The 20,218-nt window shown below is 40.8% G+C and overlaps 1 protein-coding gene and 1 pseudogene across 1 annotated transcript; one reads left to right on the top strand and one right to left on the bottom strand.

Annotated features, from left to right (window-relative positions):
• Positions 1 to 1,143: 1,143 nt before the first annotated feature.
• Positions 1,144 to 16,208, top strand: LOC131902450 (ubiquitin carboxyl-terminal hydrolase 29-like; annotated as a pseudogene).
• On the bottom strand, positions 7,677 to 12,709 carry LOC131902595 (pre-mRNA cleavage complex 2 protein Pcf11-like). Its single transcript, XM_059253613.1, is given in 5 exon segments — positions 7,677 to 9,718; positions 9,755 to 11,636; position 11,896; positions 12,091 to 12,364; positions 12,367 to 12,709. Coding segments are annotated over 5 exon segments (4,542 nt in total).
• Positions 16,209 to 20,218: the final 4,010 nt, after the last annotated feature.

Below are 20,218 nucleotides of genomic sequence, written 5' to 3'. Positions count from 1 at the left end.
ATTTTGTTACTGTATATATGAATTGCTCATGTCATCTGGAGGATATTCATGATATTGTTTGCTTTCCCTAAATTCATGTATACCATTCTATTGTCAATTTATTAAAACCATTGTTTTCTGTATGTGTTTGTGACTCATTGCTCATGAAATTATCTAGCTTCACACCAACTGGTTTTGTGCTTCCTTCTCAGAATTGCAGGGCATAGCATCAGGATTACACGGGAAATGAAATAGATAGAATGAAAAATTTTGCAAATTCAAAAGCTCTCTAAGGGCTCAGTGGATGAAAATACCTGCCACCAAGCCTGATGACACAAGTCCTGCAAGTTGTCCTCTGACCTCTAGAGCTAGCACATGTGCACATATATGGGTAAATCCATGAACCAAAAATATATGTTTTAGAATCTCACTATGTAGCTCTCTGTGGCTTGGAATTCTCTATTTAGATAATGCTACTTTGAACATAGAAGTTCCCTGGCTTTGATACCTGAGTGTCGGTATTTAAATGTCTGGAACACAATGACTAGCACAATAACATATTTAAAGGACCCTTTTAAAAATATTTTGAAGTGCCAAATATACTTGTTATATTCAAATCATGATATGAGAAAATGGAGTGGTTCAAGGGACAGGGGGTCTGAGACAGACAGTCCTTTAGGTGAGAACCTCATATATTAACACAAACAGCATGATGGGGTTTTAAAGAGAACATTTCAGTTCATAAGACAAAACAAGGTTCCCCCTAGTTCCCAAGACAAGGAAGAGACCTTGTGCCATAAAGCAGCAGGCTTCCTTAATACAAAGTACAAAAGCACCTAGTAGTTTTCAACCTGATACCAGGGTAGCAAGGGGAAGGAAAAACCAGCTAGGGTTGCTGGCTATGAGGTGTGTAGCCTGATCTGAGACACCCACACCACATCTATTTCAAATATAAAAAAATATATATTAGTACAGATCCACTTTCAAGGGCCTGGGATGCTAGTTCTGTAGGTAAGATCACTTGCTCTGCAAGCAGGAGGATTTGAGTTCAAATCCCCAGCACCCACGTAAAAAGCTCCTCATTGCCATGTATGCCTGTGACTCAGCACTGGGAGGTAGACACAGGTAGATTCCACAGCTCAGTAACCAACCAACAGAGCCACAATGGGAAGTGTAAGTTCCAGATGTGGGACATTCACCAGAGAAAAGTGCTGGGATGTTGTGCGAAGGTCTTGGGCCCTACGAATGTAATTAATGAAGACCACAAATGTAATTAATATCATGAGTGTAATTAATGAATATCAAGAGTGCAATTAAGAAATAAATTTTAAAATGTATGCTTTAATACAAAAAAGGATAAAAGGTAGATTTTTGGACCTACTCAAAAAAAAAAAAGAATATGGATATAAGATAAAAAGGGAGAATATTGAATCTACTTTTAGAAAGGAACTACTTGTCTTAAATAGGATAAGTAATGAAAATTTTTTGTCTGAATTTGTCAAATGTGATTGGACTAGACATTGTTAATGTAATTCTTGACTGTATATATTGTATATACTTATTGGATATAGTTTTTCTTGCATTAGTTATAAGCTTTTTAACTTTTAGACAAAAAAAATGGGAAATGTGGTGGTATTGTGTTCCCCAGTATATTGTTCACGTTAATAAACTTATCTGGGGTCAGAGAACAGAATAGCTGCTAGATAGACATAGAGGCTAGAAAATGGTGACACACACACCTTTAATCCTAGCATTCAGGAGGCAGAGATCCGCTTGGATCTCTGTGAGTTCAAAGTCACACTGGAAACAGCCAGGCATGGTGACACATGCCTTTAATCCCAGGAACTGATGGCAGGAAACAGAAATGTATTTAAGGCGTGAGGACCAGGAACTACAGCCTGGTTAAGCTTTGAAGCTTTTAGCAGCAGTTCAGCTGAGATTCATTCATATCAAAAAACAATGAAATGAAAAGAGAAAGAAAGAAAGAAAGAAAGAAAGAAAGAAAGAAAGAAAGAAAGAAAGAAAGAAAGAAAGAAAGAAAAAAGAAAAAAAGAAAGAAAGAAAGAAACAAAATGTGGTAAATTTACAAAACAAATTATTATTCAATTGTTAAAAAGAGAATGACACCATTGGGTAGTAGTGGTGCTTGCTTTTAATCTCGGCTCTTCAGAGGCAGATTCAGAATGATCTGTGAGTTCAAGACCACCCTGGTACATAAAACGTGTTCCAGGACACCCAGGACTACACAGAGAAACCCTGTCTGGATAAAACAAAATGGAAACCATACCCAACGCTGCGTGGGTGACCAAGAACCAGAGATACATAGCCCAGAGTCCTAGGGTAAAACCAAATATTACTGTTGTCCACAAATAAAGAAAAGAAATAATGCACTGATTAACTCCTAATGACATTCTGCTATACTCATAAATCAGTGCTTAGCTCAGCCAACATCAGAGAAGCTTCATCCTGGATTAGAAGGGACCAAATATAGAAGGAATATAGAAGGAAACAGTGTAAGACCCAGAGGGGATGGAGGACACCAAGAAAACAAGGCCTTCTAACTCAACATGATCAACGTTCATCTGAACTCACAGAGACTGAAGCAGCATGCACAAGGCCTGCACGGGACTCCATCAGGTCCTCTGTGTACACATTATGGAATCCAGTTTAATGTTTTAATGAAATTCCAGTGTTTAAAAAACTGGTTCTCAGAAGTTTCAATGCTTACCACTAAGCAATGAGTCACAGACATTGTTTCCTGCAAATGTATAGAGGGTTAGGGACATGAATAACAAAATGAACACTTTACAAGGAGGTTTTTGGCTTCAATATTATTTTCTTACAGTTTTGGGGATTGAATGGAGGATCTTGAGCATGCTAGGAAGCACTCTGTTAGTAATCTCCATAAATAAACCTGTTTACTTACTGAGAAGAGTTTGTTTGAATTATTTTGAGACATAGTACTCTATTATTATTCATGTTGGAAAAAAGAGAAGGATTTTTCAGCTGGGTGGTAATGGGGTAGGTGTAGTGGTTAGTTGTTATGAGAAGGAACTTCACAATCTGCATTTAACTTTAAAAGATGACAGTTCCTTACTCATAGATGTTGAAAGGCTGAAGTTATTCCTGGATTTTTTTTCATCCATCTGTATCCCAATAACCCAAGGAAGCCAAGAGTAATCAGAATGTTCTTAAAAGCAATGATGTATTTTTCAGGAAGCACCAGGAGCCAGTTTGTAGGTCCTAGAATACTACACAAGGAAGTGGTACTTCACTCCCCATGAAGATGCCACTTTTGTGGTCACAGCCCAACAGCAGTCATGTGGAAACAGTGAGAGTAGAAAAACAGAGCAGAAAGAGGAAGAGAAAATCAACATCCAGTATAGAAATAAATAATGACATTGTCAAAGAAAATAATCCTGAACAAGAAAAGAAATCCCAGACCTATAACTCCAGGAATAAAAGAAGTGAAGGAGAGAATCCAATGACTTTAAGAGATCAGGAGAATCAGAACATTTGGTAACTTGAACTTTCATTCACTACCAACTCTTGCAAGAGGACTAACCTAGGTGGCACTGTTCTTCCAATCCTAACAGGTTCTAATGAAAGAAGGAGATCAAAGGTTAGCCAGGAGACCCCCAACAAATAACGATGTCAAGTCTCCTCTTGACACTTAAGCAAAGCAACTGAAATGGGAAGCTTTCCCCTATATGGGAAATACCTGTTGCATGAATTCCGTTTCACAATCTGTCTTTGGGATTACAACCTTGGCAAAGAATTTGCTCACACAAAGTATTCCATGGGAGAAAGTCTCCTATGATGATTTTATCAAGCCCTTAAGTCAACTCCTTGTCTTGAAAGACATCCAGGATATAGAGGTCAAGGGAGAGTTACTTATAAATGTGAAGAAATCCATTTCCATAGTTGATTTTCAAAAACAAGCATGGCCTCTGTACAGTGATGTCCAAGTGTTTGAGATCCCAGAGGCCTTGATTCGGGAGAATCAGCTTCACACTGGATGTACACGTAGCTGAAGTTTTCCTTGTTCTGCCTGTTCCATGGCCAGGACAAATCTCTCTCACCCACCAGTCTGGCAGCCACTTGAACCCAATCCAGCACACAGAGACTTATATTACTTATAAACCGTATGGCCGTGGCAAGCTTCTTGTTATCTAGTTCTTACATCTTAAATTAACCCATTTCTATAAATCTATACCTTGCCAGTGGCTCGTGGCTTACCAGTACCTTACACCATGTTTCTCATGGTGGTGGCTAGCAGCATCTTCTGACTCAGGCTTCCTGTTCCCAGAATTCTCCTCTCTCCTTGTCCCACCTATACTTCCTGCCTGGCTACTGAACAATCACCACTTTATTTATCAACCAATCATCCACAGCACTTCCCCCTTTCTTTTTTTTCCAAAAAGGAACGATTTAACTTTAACATAGTAAAATTACATATAACAAAACAATTATCAAGCAAGGATTAGAGTTACAATATCTAGTCTATTTATAATATGTAGTCTTTTCGTATTTGGCAAAATTAAAGAAGATATCTATCCTATATTTGTGAGTCTAAGGTTTCATATCTAACTTATCTTTTATCATAAGTAAAGACATTATAACTATCTAGTCTTCAACTACATCAAAAACCTTAGAAGGATATAATATTACCTGAGAAAGGGAGAAGGACACAAGCAACCTTCAGGAGTCTTGCGATAGAAAGAGACAATGGCAGCCTGGACAGTCATCCAACTTTTTTTTTGATAACAGTAATATTTGGTTTTACCCTAGGACTTTGGGCTATGTATCTCTGGTTCTTGGTCACCCAAGCAGCATTGGGTATGGTTACCACTCAGAAGCCATGATGAGTGGGATGCAGAAAAGAATGGGATGCCGAGATGGAGCAACCCACAAGCCAAGAAGAATGGACAGCTGAATTCCAAAAACACCAATAATTTTCTGAATTTAAAATCCTGAATCACGACAGGACAAGTGTGGAATTCTGGTGTTTCCAGTACATGGACTACTCTCACCAAATGTGAGGTCAAATTGTAGTCGTTGTGTACATCCTACTTCACAAATGAGTCTGTCAGATACGCCAAGCCTGTAGGCTGAAGATGATGCCCCAACATTGCAAAGAAACCTCACGTGACTGTCCAGGCAGCTTGCTCTTTCTGTCAGCTCACAATTTTTTTGTGAAAGTCGCTTGTTTGTACTTCCTGTTCTTTTAGGTAATATTATTTCCCTCTTGGGTCTCTGAGGAAGTTGAAGATTGGGTAGTTATAGTTACAGTGAGTTGAAGATTAGATAGTTATGGTTATAGTTATATTTAAAGATTAGATAGTTACAGTTTTCCTTGTTAAGAATTTCAAAAAAGAAACTCACTAAAGAGGTGTAAGTATAAATTTGAAAGACATTATGAGATAGTTCTGTTAGAAATATAAGTTAGGATAGAAAGTGAATCAGGTACATTTTGGGCTTACCAAAATAGGATAGATAATGGAATATTTTCTCTGAGTTTGTCAAATGCAAATGGACTACACATTGTTTAAGTATTTATTGCTGGTATATATTGTATATAGTTAGTGTACTTTTTGTTTATAGTCTTTCTTATATTAGTTATAACCTTTTTCCTTTTTTCTTTTTATTAGAATAGAAAGGGGAAATATGGTGATATTTTATTTGTGCTGAAATATGATTTTTATTTGTATGTTAATAAATAAAGTTGCCTGGGAATCAGAGCTAAGAGCAAGCCATTAAGCAGAAGTCTGGCAGTTGTAGCACACACCCTTAATCTGATCACATGGCAGGCAAAGTCTCTGTGTGTTCAAAGACATAGCCAGCATGAATACACACACCTTTAATCCCAGTACTAAAAATAGAGACCTGGAGGTCTATAAAGACAGGCAGTGCCGAGGAGGTCACGTGGTTGGGTTTAGAGCCAATCAGAAGACAGAATAGAAAGGCAATAAAAAGACAGGACACAGGAAGAAGGTGTCTCTCTCAGGTGAAGGACGGCAGCGAGTGGTAAGAAAATGTGGTCTTAGCTCTTGACTACTGCTCTTATCTCTAGGCTTTTAACTCTTTATTTGGCTGTGTTTCTTATTTTATTTTATTTATTTTTTAAATTTAATTTTATTTTATTTTACAATACAATTCAGTTCTACGTATCAGCCACGGATTCCTTTGTTCTCCCCCCTCCCGCCTCCATCCCCTTTCCCCCAGCCTATCCCCTATTCCTAACTCCTCCAGGGCAAAGCATCCCCCAAGGACTGAGATCAACCTGGTAGACTCAGTCCAGGTAGGTCCAGTCCCCTCCTCCCAGGCCGAGCCAAGTGACCCTGTATAAGCCCCAGGTTTCAAACAGCCAACTCATGCAATGAGCACAGGACCCGGTCCCACTGCCTGGATGCCTCCCAAACAGATCAAGCCAATCAACTGTCTCACGAATTCAGAGGGCCTGATCCAGTCGGAGGCCCCTTAGCCATTGGTTCATACTTCATGTGTTTCCATTTCTTTGGCTATTTGTCCCTGTGCTTTATTCAATCTTGATCACAACAATTCTTGCTCATATAAACCCTCCTCTTTCTCGCTAATTGGACTCCCGGAGCTCCACCCAGGGCCTAGCCATGCATCTCTGCATCCAGTGGATGGGGTTTCTAGCAAGACAATTAGGGTGTTTGGCCATCCCATCACCAGAGTAGGTCAGTTCGGGCTGTCTCTCAACCATTGCCAGCAGTCTATTGTGGGGGTATCTTTGTGGATTTCTGTGGGCCTCTCTAGCACTTAGCTTCTTCCTATTCTCGTGTGGTCTTCATTTACCATGGTCTCCTATTCCTTCTTCTCTCTCTCTGTTCTTGATCCAGCTGGGATCTCCCGCTCCCCCAAGCTCTCTTTTCCTCGACACTCGCCCTTCACTACCGCCACTCATGTCCAGATTGTTCACGTAGATCTCATCCATTTCTCCATCATTGGGTGATCCCAATGATGGAGAAATGGATGAGACAGCAGACACAGTCCAGGCCAAGGGGCAGAACCACGGCTGTGTCTAGCGGGAAGTATCCCCACACAGTCGCCACTGTTAAGGACAACACAGTGCAGAGGCAGTCAATGCAGAAAATTGTCATCCCAATCCTGGAGGTGTCTGGTCACCTGAGGACTGGGTGGATCCTAGAGCCCGGTCTGCCCTGTGTGGACAGGGACAGTGGTCTGTCCTCAGGATGAACACTGCCTCAGCCTCTGCAGAGAGATGTGTGTGAGCTCACAACACAGATGAGTCTTGTACCAAACACTTATGTGAGAATGTAGTATCACAGCTTCTTCAGAGGGCTGGGATGGGGAAATGTTGGAGTCGCACAAGGATCAGGACATGAACTCAACTATTTTATTATGGCAAAATATTTTTATTTATAATTTACAGTTCACAAGAGGAAATCATACATTTTTACACATACAATGTCATTTTGTTAAATTTGCACTCACCTAGAGAACTTTCACACAACAAGTACCTGAAACTGTGCAGGCATTAGGAAATGCAAATACTAAAACCTATTTATAAACCAAATGGTAGCTGAAGGCCCTGCCTCAGCTAGACAATTTATAGAGATAGATGTCTATATATACATAAAAAACTTCAATTTCTGGATCCAACAGCAGCTTTTGTAACAAAAAACAAAACCATAATTTCCCCATTTTATTTAAACTGACTCAACTGTATCATTTTCTGTTTTAATGTCAGTGGGTGTTGCTATACTTTCTTCTGAACAGGCTGGTGGGACATCAGTTTGCTCTTCCTTAACTTTGAGACTTTCACAGGGTTCTTGCAAATCCTTTTGGACAGTGTTCAACATAATGTTCCAAGGGTTTTCAACTGGCGTCTTCATGGCAGATGGTTTACAATCAAAAGAAGATGTATTTTGGTCATCTGCATAACACGATGGATGGTAAATCTTTCCATCTACTCCAATAGCATTCTTTAAGTGCCATTCCTCCTCCTCTTCATCCCAGTACTGTTCAAATTGTTCTTGACAGATTTCACAACTCTCAAGTGCTCCAAATGGTCCAGCAGGGACACTTTGGAACTCCTTTGCTTTAGAAGCCTTCTGAGATTTCTGGACAATGTCTTTATGTGCCTTTTCAAAACACTGGCGTTCTGCACTTTCTTCCAGATCAGCTGATTCTTCAAATTCTATCCAGTCTTTTAAACTGCAGTACCAACGTCTATGAGTGAACTTTCTGCTAACATCTTTCTTAGTTCTATTTTGCTGATAATGCCAGTCCAAGTGATCTGCATGAACATCTCTCTGGGATGTCAGAAACCTCATTCCACAAGAAGAACACTGATTCCCCATGTACAGCCGGTTTATGATACTGTCATAACGATGTTTCAATTCCTCAGTTTTAAAATTAGTGAGATCTGGAACATCTTGATCTTCATTCTGATCCTTTGCCTCTTCAGAGGGAGGCTGAGCATCAGCCTCCTTTTCCTGTATTGCAGTTGAATCAGGCTGTGACAATTTGAGTAGTCCTGCTTTCAGCAGTTTTGAAAACAATTCATGTACATCCACCTCACTGACATGATGATCAGGATATGCCTTAGGAAGACCTCCTGAAGGATTTTGAATAAAAGCTCCTGCATTCTGTGGATGAACTGGTAACAATTGTTGTCCTTGGCCAAATGCTACTGGCTGAGCAACACCAGTCAGAACCTGTTGAGATGTCTGAATATCTCCTACTGACATTGGACTAGGTAAAGTGTCCAAGTTTCCCAACTGAGAACTCTGAAGATTCTTTTCATCAAAATAGTGTCCTGAAGCTCTGTTAAGGGCATTTGGGAAATTCTGGTTTCCAGTGCCATGAGGTCCATTAAAATTTGGTCCTTGAGGTGTATCAAATATTTGTTCATGTCTTTGGAATTGTAGTCCTTGAAATGGAACATTCAAAGCATTGCCAGGTGGGTCATTATATGGGCAAGTCTGATTGAAAGATTCAAGCCTTTGTGAAGGATGATTGTCTTGTTGGGTACCTTTCAGACCAATAAAAATATCAGATCTTGATGCTTGCTGCTGTTGTGGCCCATGAAATCGTTGAGGTAAACTATCAAATCTCGGTTGAACCTGCTGTTCAGGTGGCTCAGAAAATCTCTGTGGACCTGGCTGACCATTTCTTTCAAATCTAGGACCTGGCTGGCCATATGTTCCATCACATCTTGTCAAAAGTAATGGTTGACCTAACTGTCCATCAGACCTTAAAGAGCGACAACCTTCAAATCTTGGACCACCTTGACCCAGAGGTGCTTCAATTCTCAGGCCACCTCCTGGTACAGGACCCTCAAACCTCATTCCACCTCCCTGTTTTACTAGAGGTCCTTCAAACCTGATCTCAACCCCTGGTTGACCACGTGGTCTCTCAGAAATAAGGTTCCCACCTAGTTGATTATGTCCTTCCATTCTTAGACAAGCTACAGACTGACCCTGGGGACCCTCAAACCTCATTCTTACTCCTTGCTGTAGCAAAGGGCCCTCAAATCTGATAGCCCCACCTGGCTGACCATGAGGCCCATCAAACCTAATTGCTGGCCCTGATTGACCATGACCCACAGGCTGTCCATGAGGGCCCTCAGACCTCACACCACCTACAGGCTTACTCCTGGGTCCTTCAAATCCCAAAACACCTGTAGATCCCTCAAAACTCACACTAGTTGAACCTTCAAATCGAATACTGCCTCCTCCTCCTCCTCCTCCTCCTCCTGCTCTTCCTCCTTCTCCTTCTTTACCAATTGTTCCTTCACACCACAGAGGTTTTCCTACTGGTGCTGGAGGAACTTGAACTCTCAAAGGACATCCACCTCCTAACTGACCTTTTGGTCCTTGGAACGGCATAGTGCCTCCTCCCCCCATTTGTCCTGGTGACCTATCAAACTGAACAGAACCCGGTGTAGGAGGGCCATCAATTCTGGGGCTTAATTTATTAAGTCTTTCAAAAATCATCTTGGCTGGGCCATCTCTCCTCACAGATGGCCTACCAGGCCCATCAAATAATGGTCGGTCTGCAGCTAAAGCTGTAAGCTGCTGATTTGTACAAAGGCCAGCAAATCTTGATGCTGGCCCATTTACAAGTGGTGTATCTGAATCTTCATATCTAGGTCGCTTAAGTGGAAATCGATCATTGAATGGAGATCTCTGCTCCTCTTCTCCACCTTCTTCATCCTGAAAGAGCTGTCGAATTTGATGCACAACACCAAGGAACTCATCCTGTGTAATTTCACCAGAAGCAAAACGTTCAATCGTCTTTTGAAGAAATTCTCTGTGGCTTGCAACAGTTAAGTCTTTAGGAATCTGAAGATTGGCATCTACCCTTGGTCGATGGTGCTGCTTTGGGGTTTGAGGTGACAAGATTCCTTTAGTGCTTGACCGGCTCTCCCTATGCCTTAGATGAGGTGCTTTACTATGCTCATCACACTGTTGGAAGCTTTTTTTTTCTTCCCAACCAGATTTCCCTATTTTGGCCAACTTGGAGCTTTGCCAATTCTCTATATTCTCTTTTGGCTCTGCGTCTGACTTCATAGAGCATTTACTTGCAGCATCTTGAGGCCTACCTTCATGCATCTTTTTCAGCAGTCTGGGATCTCGAACATCCTGCTTAGTACTTCTCTTAACATTTCTTTCTTCCTTAGAAGGTGCTGGGAACTCTTCCATATGTGACTGTGTAAGTCCTGACTGATGCATCTTTCCAGACTTAGGGACCAAAGTTGGAAACATACTTCTTTGCCTTTGTTTGGGTGACAGTCTATCTCTTCTCTTTGGGGAATGTACAATTGGTGACCGAGACTTACATGACCTGGATCTTGATCTCTTTTGAGTACTTGATCTCCCTGGTTTTCTCCCTTGTTTTTCCAATTCTTCTGTAACCATGTCCTGTTTTTGAACAATGCCATTTGTGATTTGACTTCTCCTTCCAATCAGTCTGTGTTCACATGATTTCATGTGCTCATCTTTATCTTTTTTCTCTGCAGTTTTTCTCTTTTCTTTTACATCTTCATCTTTGCTCTCAGCTCTATCCTGAAGGTACTTTTTTATATTTGGATCTCTCTTGTTCATACCACACAACCTCATCCTTTCCGATTCTTGACTTTTCAAGTCTTTGGGGTGGGATAATTTGTTTTTCAAAGGTGATTTAGATTGAGATTTAGAATCTAACTTGTCAAGTTCTTGCTTGGTTATTTTTTCACTTGATTCACTTGTTTCTTGCTTGGATGAATTTAGTTTTTCAGAGGGTACAGTTTTCCTTGTTCTAACATCAGACTTGCTTAATGTGTTCATTACAAATTCCTTCCTATGACTGTGCTCTTTGCCATGGGAAGAATGTTGGCTCATCCTGTTAAGACAGGGATCCAGGGTAGTTCCTTTCAATTCTTGAATTTGTAAAGATAGACCTGGTCGGCACTTGTCAGGATGCACAGGAACCTGATGGGGAGTTTTATCGGCCATGGTGGGAATTTGTGAAACACGTAATTTAGATGGTGCTGATGCAGCACCCAAGTTGGCTGTCTCCTGCTGAACGCTAAGAGATACTGCCAGTTGTGCCTTAGCTTCTTCTAACTCAAGCTGTAGCTTTTTTTGCTAAAGTTTTGACAACTGTTTTTGTTCTGCAAGTAACTGTTTGTAGACGAATTTCTAAATAGTCTTATTAAATAAGAAACACAGAGCCAAATACAGGGGTAATAGCCGAAGAGATGAGAGAAATAACAAAAAGCCACGAGGAGCCTTACCTTACCAGCCCGCTGTAGCTTTCACAAAGAGAGCTTCTTCCTGTCTAACCTCTGCTTTTATAGGCTTCCTGTTCTCCCTTCTCATTGGCTCTAAGCCCAGCCACATCACTTCCTTGTCACTGCCTATCTATACAGACCTCCAGGACTCTATGGTTGCTACTGGAAATAAAGGGTGTGTCACAGAGATCCCACCTGTCATGTGATCGGATTAAGGGCATGTGCTACCACTGCCTGACTACTATTTATGGCTCCCTTTGTGACCTCTGGTCTCCAGGCAAAATTTATTGATTAACATACAAATAAAATATCACATTTCAGCACAAATAAAATGTCACCACAACTGTTGCCTTATTAGTTGTTCTTCAGTAAGATTCTTTTGTATGTCAGAGACAATCAGAGGAGTGGAGATACTGGGGGAGCTGACTACCGTGCCAGGTGCTGAAGGCTCCTCAGGTGATTTATTTAAAAATGTGGGCGTTAGGTAGATGCTACATGTCTGCACATTGGGGGTCAGAGGTTTAATAGGCCAAGCAGGATCTAATGAATTGACTCTGACATCCAAGGCACAAAGTTTCTTCAAAGGGAATATTTCATTTCATTTGGAACGTAATTTAATAAACTTTTTCTAGTATTTTAATCCACCTTTTCAAACACACAAATAAATGTTGCAACTAGATTGTTAGTAAAGGCAGTGATATACTGTCTTTCAACCTTTCTCATGATAGAATCCATAAGGTACATAAGAGGGAGCTTCTCTGAGGAAGGAACCTGGCGGTTTGGGCCTCAATGAGAGAGGATCTTCTTGGCAAAGAGCAGGTTCTCCTAGGCTACAATGGTCAGCATATTGATGTGTGGTTTGCTATTATTGAAGGTCAGGGCTTCCAACAAGGACTGATAATCCCGACAAGTGTCTTCCCTTGTCAGTGGAGCTCTGGCCTCTGCCAGAGTCTGCTCTGACATGGCACCCAGGCCGGCCTCTCTCTGCAATCAGTGCTGCCAAAGCTGAAGCTGCTCTACACCATGCCTCCCTTCTAATGTCTGGGCAATGCACCCAGGTTTTGGTGGCTTTGACTTCAAAACAGGCTGATCAAGGAGGAGGCATGGGGGACAACCCAGGGGAACCTCAGGGAAGAAACACCACAGTTTCACTGGGAATCTCTGTCCACTTCCACGAGCCACTGGTGCTCCTTTCTCAACACACAAAAAGGCAGAGTTAACTGTTTCAATGGGATTCCAGAGTGTTTGAAAGATGGGTTCCCAAGAGGTGCTGTCTTTACTGGGAAGGTCTAGACTTAACTTTACAGGCTCCAACCTAGGGAAAGGTCCATCATCTTAGACTTGACCTTACAGGCTCCATCTTAGAGAAATGGCCACCATCTTAGACTGCCTGCTGTACTCAGTAAGAGTTTATTAGCCTGGTGGTGGTGGCAAAAGACTTTAATCCTAGCACTCCGGGAGGCCTCTGAGTTTGAGGCCTGCAAGGGCTACAAAGTGAGTTCCAGGAAATGGGCAAAGCTACACAGAGAAACCTTGTCGAGAGAGAGAGAGAGAGAGAGAGAGAGAGAGAGAGAGAGAGAGAGAGAGAGAGAGAGAGAGAGAGTTTACCAGGGGAAGGAGACTGAAGTGGGTGCTTAGGCCTGTGGGAAATAATTGTGCAGGAAGAAAGGAAAGGGATAAAATGGAACTGGCTTGTTATAGATGACCCCCCCTCCCCAACCCATGCACAATCACATATGGTTTTAAGTAGCTATGCCCCACCTGCACATAGATCATGTGATCATGCTGCACACATATTACGAGACCAAGAGGCACAGGTATTAGGTAGCAAATAAGGCACTCAGAGTCTCACTAGAAATCCTACCATCCTCTCTAGTCTGTTTTCTTTTTAGGGTGAGAAGGGTGGGAGAGAGGTTGCCTTAGAAGCCTTCTATGTTTCTTATTTTCACTTGTGGGTCTGCAGTCATCAATACCACTGCAAAAGAAGCTTTCTTGACCCTCCCCTTTTTTTTGAGCCTGCCTCTCCATTTACCCACTTGGTTTGGAATTGTGGACCTTCCTGCGTCAGCCTCACAAGTAGTTGAAATTACAAGCCTGAACCCTAGGTCCAGATATATTTTTGTTTTCATTTGATTTTAGAAATGATCTTTAGTTTTATTTTATTAATTTTAATTTATTTGTATAGTTGTTTTATCTACATGATTATGCATCTGCCCTGGTAGATTTCAGTGTTTCTTTTTTCTGGTAATTCCTTACTATTCGTTCCTTTTCCATTTCAGAATTTGAAATGTATATTTTGTGGTGAGGTTATGTGAGGTTATATGTCAGAAAAATATCACTTGTATGGTTTTCTTTTTTGGAGAAACTGTTTCTCTGAGTAGCCCTGGCTATCCTGGAACTCACTATGTAGAAGGGTTGGCCTGGAATTCAGAGACCTGCATGCCTCTGCCTCAGTGCTGAGTGCTGGGATTAAAGGCTTGCACCACCTGGTAGAAATATGTGACTTTACCAGAGCTGCCAATGTAAGGACTGCCTAGAGTTTCAATGTTTGAATGGACTTTGGACTCATTATTATTACATTTATTTCATGTGTGTGTGTGTGTGTGTGTGTGTGTGTGTGTGTGTGTGTGTAACATATTGGGTGTTGTCATCAGAGGACCTCTTACAAGTGTTGTTTCTCTCCCTCCATCAAATGGATTCCAGTCATGGAACTCAGGTCCACAGGCTTGGGCGCAAGTAGCTTCACCTGCTGAGTCATCTAGTCAGCTTGGGCTTTGGACTTTTAAATAGTGTTGGAATAGTTAATAATGACATATCTTTTGCAATTGGACTGAATGCATTTTGTGTGATTAAGTCTCTGAACACGTGAAAGCAGTGATCCATTTTTCAGAAAGCACCAGGAGACAGTTTGTGGATCCTTGAATACTACACAAGAAGGTGGAGCTCCATTCCCCATGAAGATGCCAGTTTCAGAGCCAAACTCCAGCAGTAGTCATGTTGAAAAAGAGAGTGGAGAAACACAGAGCAAAAACAGGAAGATAAATGTAGCATGAATCTTAAAAGGTCTTAATATAAACAAACCCAGAGCCAGATATTGGGATGAATGCTGGAATCAGAAAAACAGACAACCCACAGCTTCCTAACCTCACCTATTCCTCAGATGATCCTGTTTCCTCAGACTGGAAGCCTCTGAGTCCTCATCCAGAATGAATCTCACCTGAACTGCTTCTAAAAGCCTAAAAGCTTAACCAGCTCAAATTCCTGGTTTTCACACCTTATATACCTTCCTGAGATTAAAGGCTCACTTTGTGGGATAAAAGGCATGAGTCACCATGCCTGGCTGTTTCGAATGTGGCTTTAAACTCAGAGAGATCCAGATGGATCTCTGTCTCCCAAGTAATAGGTTTAAAGGCATGTGTGCCACCATTTTCTGGTCTCTATGTCTATCTATGGCTGTTCTGTCCTCTGACCCCAGATAAGTTTATTAGGTTGCACAATATATTGGGGAACACAATATCACCACAGAGAAAATCAACCTCTAGTGTCGAAATGAATGAGGACATCTTGAAGAAAAATAATCCTGAATCAGAAAAGAAATTCAAGACCTATACCTCTGGGAATAAAAGAAGCGAAGGAGAGAAACCAATGGCTTGAAGAGATTAGAAAAAGCCTGACATTGGGAAACTTGAACCTTCATTCAATCCCAACACCTGCTTGAGGCCTAACCTGGATGACACTATTCTTCCAACACTAACATGATCTGATGAAAGTGGATCAATGTTTAGCCAGGAGACCCAAACATACACATATAATGAACAGAATGATGCCCATGAATTTCTAAGTCAGTGTTTAGACCAGATGAAAGTGAACATGGAAAAATTAAATACCATGTAGATTATTTAGAGAGATAATAAAGCCAAGAGGTCATCTCCATCAACATATGCTGGGACTGCCACCAAGAAAAGGTTCGTTTGTCCTGTCAGTGCTAATTTTGAGTTAGAGGTGCAGAGCTCTATTGTTTGTGAAGCCTGTGGTGAGGCTACACTCAACACTGAAGTGAGTAATTACCTCCCTGTTGACCTGCACCAAGGAACAAGAGAAGAGACTCTATCTATTCAAAAGTCTCTTGATCTTTTCTTTACACCAGAAAATAATTGAGCATAATTGTGAAAAGTACAAGAACAAGAATTCATTTCTCAGGTACACTTTAAAGAGGCTCCCCAGGGTCTTCATTGTTCATCTGAAACGCTACTACTTGACTGCTAATGGATTCTTGGTCAGTCCGCAGCCAGTTGAGATTTCTAAGTATCTAAACGTATCTTCCCACTATATTGAAAACAAGAAACCACCATTTCCCTTGACTGATGAGGTCTCCCTTGATGAATGCAATGTCCCAAATGTCTCTGGAGGGAATCTGCCTCTCAGCCAGTCAAAAATCATCTGGGAATGTGAAAAAGTATGAGAAAATTAATGCAGATGGGATGTGAGATCATCACACTACTACTAAGATTGTCAATTGTTATTGTGATCTTAATGAAGAAACAAATCTGGAAATTCTCAAGAAATGGCTAAACAGCTGCTCCCTAATCATCAGAATAGATTCCACAAGGAATTCCTTTCTCAGGCATCACCACCAAGTTTTAAGGGTACTCAGGAGGACACAGAGGGGATCTATATAAGTCTTCAGAATTGAGAGATCAGAAAGACGATGAAGATTCCCTTGGTACATCAGGGAATCCTAGAAATAACAATGTTCCAGGAATCAACAACACAGTAGATGCTGCTGATGAGTCCAAAAACGTGGCATTGAGAGATGATCCACAGAATTACAGACTGGTCAGTGCTGTCAGCTATTTTGGGAGTTCCCAAAATTCAGGTCATTACGTAAGCTATGTGTATGACTTTCAAAGCAAGCATGGCTCCTGTACAGTGATGTCCAAGTGTTTGAGATCCCAGAGGCCTTGACTCAGGAGAATTAGCTTCCCATTGGATTTTTTTTTACATGCATAAGGCGATATTTGAGTGGCTGTTGAAGAAGGCATCAGAGTGCTAGTTACTTGGAACGTCTAAAGAGCAAAAGAAGCCAGGTGGTGGTGGCACAGGTCTTTCATCCCAGCACTCAGGAGGCAGAGGCAGGCGGATCTCTGAGTTTAAGACTAGCCTGGTCTATAGAGTGAGATTCAGGACAGGCACCAAAACAACATAGAGAAACCCTGTCTCGAAAAAATAAAAAGAAAAACAAACAAACAAATAAATAGAGAATTTTAAAAAAAGAGCAAAAGAAGAATATGGATCTTTTCTCATCATTGCTTAATGGCTTTACACACTTCCTAGAAGAATCCTAAATTCTACTCACACTGAAGACTCATTTAGGTCAACTGAAAATTCAGTAAACAAAACAAACAACATATTAGGACAGAAACCCAAACATCCATGATATTATTTAATGTGTTTTTCTTGCATGTATGTCTGTGTGAAGGTGTTGGGTTTTCTGAAATGGAGTTACAGGCAGTTTTAAACTGCGGGTGTGTGTAGGGAATTGATCTCAGACCAGAGCCAGTGTCTTATCCACAGAGCCTTCTCTCCAGCCCTAACACAATGTTTTTGTTTTTTTGGGGGGTATTTTTTTAAGTCATTCATTACCAATACAACACAACAAGGAACTGAATAATACCGATGGTCTTAAAGTTTTGAGATGCAGTATATAAAATGTCATATTTTGTTACTGTATATTGAATTGCTCATGTCATCTGGAGGATATTCATAATATTGTTTGCTTTCCCTAAATTCATGTATACCATTCTATTGTCAATTTATTAAAACCATTGTTTTCTGTGTGTGTTTGTGACTCATTGCTCATGAAATTATCTAGCTTCACACCAACTGGTTTTGTGCTTCCTTCTCAGAATTGCAGGGCATAGCATCAGGGTTACATGGGAAATGAAATAGAAAGTATGATAAATTTTGCAAATTCAAAAGCTCTCTAAGGGCTCAGTGGATGAAAACACCTGACACCAAGCCTGATGACACAAGTCCTGCAAGTTGTCCTCTGACCTCTAGAGTTAGCACGTGTGCACATATGTGGGTAAATCCATGAACAAAAAATATAAGTTTGTGAATGTCACTATGTAGCTCTCTCTGCCTTGGAAATCTCTATTTAGATAATGCTACTTTGAACATAGAAGTTCCCTGGCTTTGATACCTGAGTGTCAGTATTTAAATGTCTGGATCACAATGACTAGCACAATAACATATTTAAAGCACCCTTTTAAAAATATTTTGAAGTGCCAATTATACTTGTTATATTCAAATCCTGATATGAGAAAATGGAGTGGTTCAAGGGATAGGGGTTCTGAGACAGACAGTCCTTTAGGTGAGAGCCCCATATATGAACACAGACAGCATGATGGGGTTCTAAAGAGAACATTTCAGTTCATAAGACAAAACAAGGTTCCCCTTAGTTCCCAAGAGAAGGAAGAGACCTTGGGCCATAAAGCAGCAGGCTTCCTTAATAGAAGTATCAAAACAACTAGTAGTTTTCAACCTGATTCCAGGGTAGCAAGGGGAAGGGAAAACCAGCTGGGGTTGCTGGCTATAAGGTATATAGCCTGATCTGAGACACCCACACCACATCTATAAAATATAAAAAAAAATATTAGTACAGATCCACTTTCAAGGGCCTGGGATGCTAGTTCTGTAGGTCAGAGCACTTGCTGTGCAAGCAGGAGGATTCGAGTTCAAATCCCCAGCACCCACGTAAGAAGCTCCTCATTGCCATGTATGCCTGTGACTCAGCACTAGGAGGTAGACACAGGTAGATTCCACAGCTCACTAACCAACCAACAGAGCCACAATGGGAAGTGTAAGTTCCAGATGTGGGACAATCAACAGAGAAAAGTGCTGGGATGTTGTGCTAAGGTCTTGGGCCCTGCGAATGTAATTAATGAAGACCACAAATGAAATTAATATCATGAGTGTAATTAATGAATATCATGAGTACAATTAAGAAATAAATTTAAAGAAGTATGCTTTAATACAAAAAAGGATAAAAGGTAGATTTTTGGACCTACTCAAAAAAAAAGAATATGGATATAAGATAAAAAGGGAGATTATTGAATCTAATTTTAGAAAGGAACTACTTGTCTTAAATAGGATAAATAATGAAAAATTTTTGTCTGAATTTGTCAAATGTGAATGGACTAGACATTGTTAATATAATTCTTGACTGTGTATATTGTATATACTTATTGGATATAGTTTTTCTTGCATTAGTTATAAGCTTTTTAACTTTTAGACAAAAAAAGGGGGAAATGTGGTGGTATTGGTTTCCCCGGTATATTGTTCACGTTAATAAACTTATCTGGGGTCAGAGAACAGAATAGCCGCTAGATAGACATAGAGGCTAGAAAATGGTGACACACACCTTTAATTCTAGCATTCAGGAGGCAGAGATCTGCTTGGATCTCTGTGAGTTCAAAGTCACACTAGAAACAGCCAGGCATGGTGACACATGGCTTTAATCCCAGGAACTGATGGCAGGAAACAGAAATGTATTTAAGGCGTGAGGACCAGGAACTACAGCCTGGTTAAGCTTTGAAGCTTTTAGCAGCAGTTCAGCTGAGATTCATTCTGGATGAGGACTCAGAGTCTTCCAGTTTGAGGAAATAGGATTGACTGAAAAGTTGGCGAGGTGAGGTTCGCTGTGGCCTGTTCTGTCCCTCTGAATATTCAGCGTTCACTCCCCCCACAGCCCTCAAAAAGAAAATAATGCTTTCCTTATACCCGGGACCACTCAGGATTGTCACAGCTGTTGCTCATGATCCTGCTGTACACCTCTAACTAAAGTGACAATATTGCTGCAGGCTGTCACCTAAAGAGTCCCTTACAAATTGTAGCTTAATTTAAAGGGTCCTAAAAAGGCCACCCCTACATCTCACATCATCATCTCTTAGGAACAGGGATTGGGGAGACAAAAAATGGATGAGTGAGAAAGAAGATACAGAAAACAGAAGAGGCTGGAGAGATGCTTAGTGTTGAAGAGCATTTGCAACTTTTCCAGAGGACACCTCAGGAGGCAGAGGCATGTGGATCTCTGAGTTCCATGCCACCCTAGTCTACAATGAGAGTTCCAGGACACCGAAGGCTACACAGATAAACCTATCTTGAAGAAGAAAAAAAACAGAGAGAATCCCGGCATCAGAGAGATCAGGAAAAGATGTTTACCAAGTACACATGTAATTCAGGGCTAATACCCAAAATAAATAAAGAATCTAGAAAACTGGATATGAAGAAAACAACCTAAATAAATACTGGGATATAGATTTAAACACAGAATTTGCAAAAGAGGAAACTCAAATGCCTGAGAAACACTTAAATATTAAATATTCTTAGCCATCAGGGAAATGCAAATCAAAACAACTCTGAGATTCTTATACCTTATACCTGTTAGCAAGGCTATGATCAATAACACAG

The sequence above is a fragment of the Peromyscus eremicus genome, chromosome 1, assembly GCF_949786415.1.
Source record: "Peromyscus eremicus chromosome 1, PerEre_H2_v1, whole genome shotgun sequence".
NCBI lineage: Eukaryota > Metazoa > Chordata > Mammalia > Rodentia > Cricetidae > Peromyscus > Peromyscus eremicus.
This window is presented reverse-complemented; position numbering and strand designations above follow the sequence as displayed.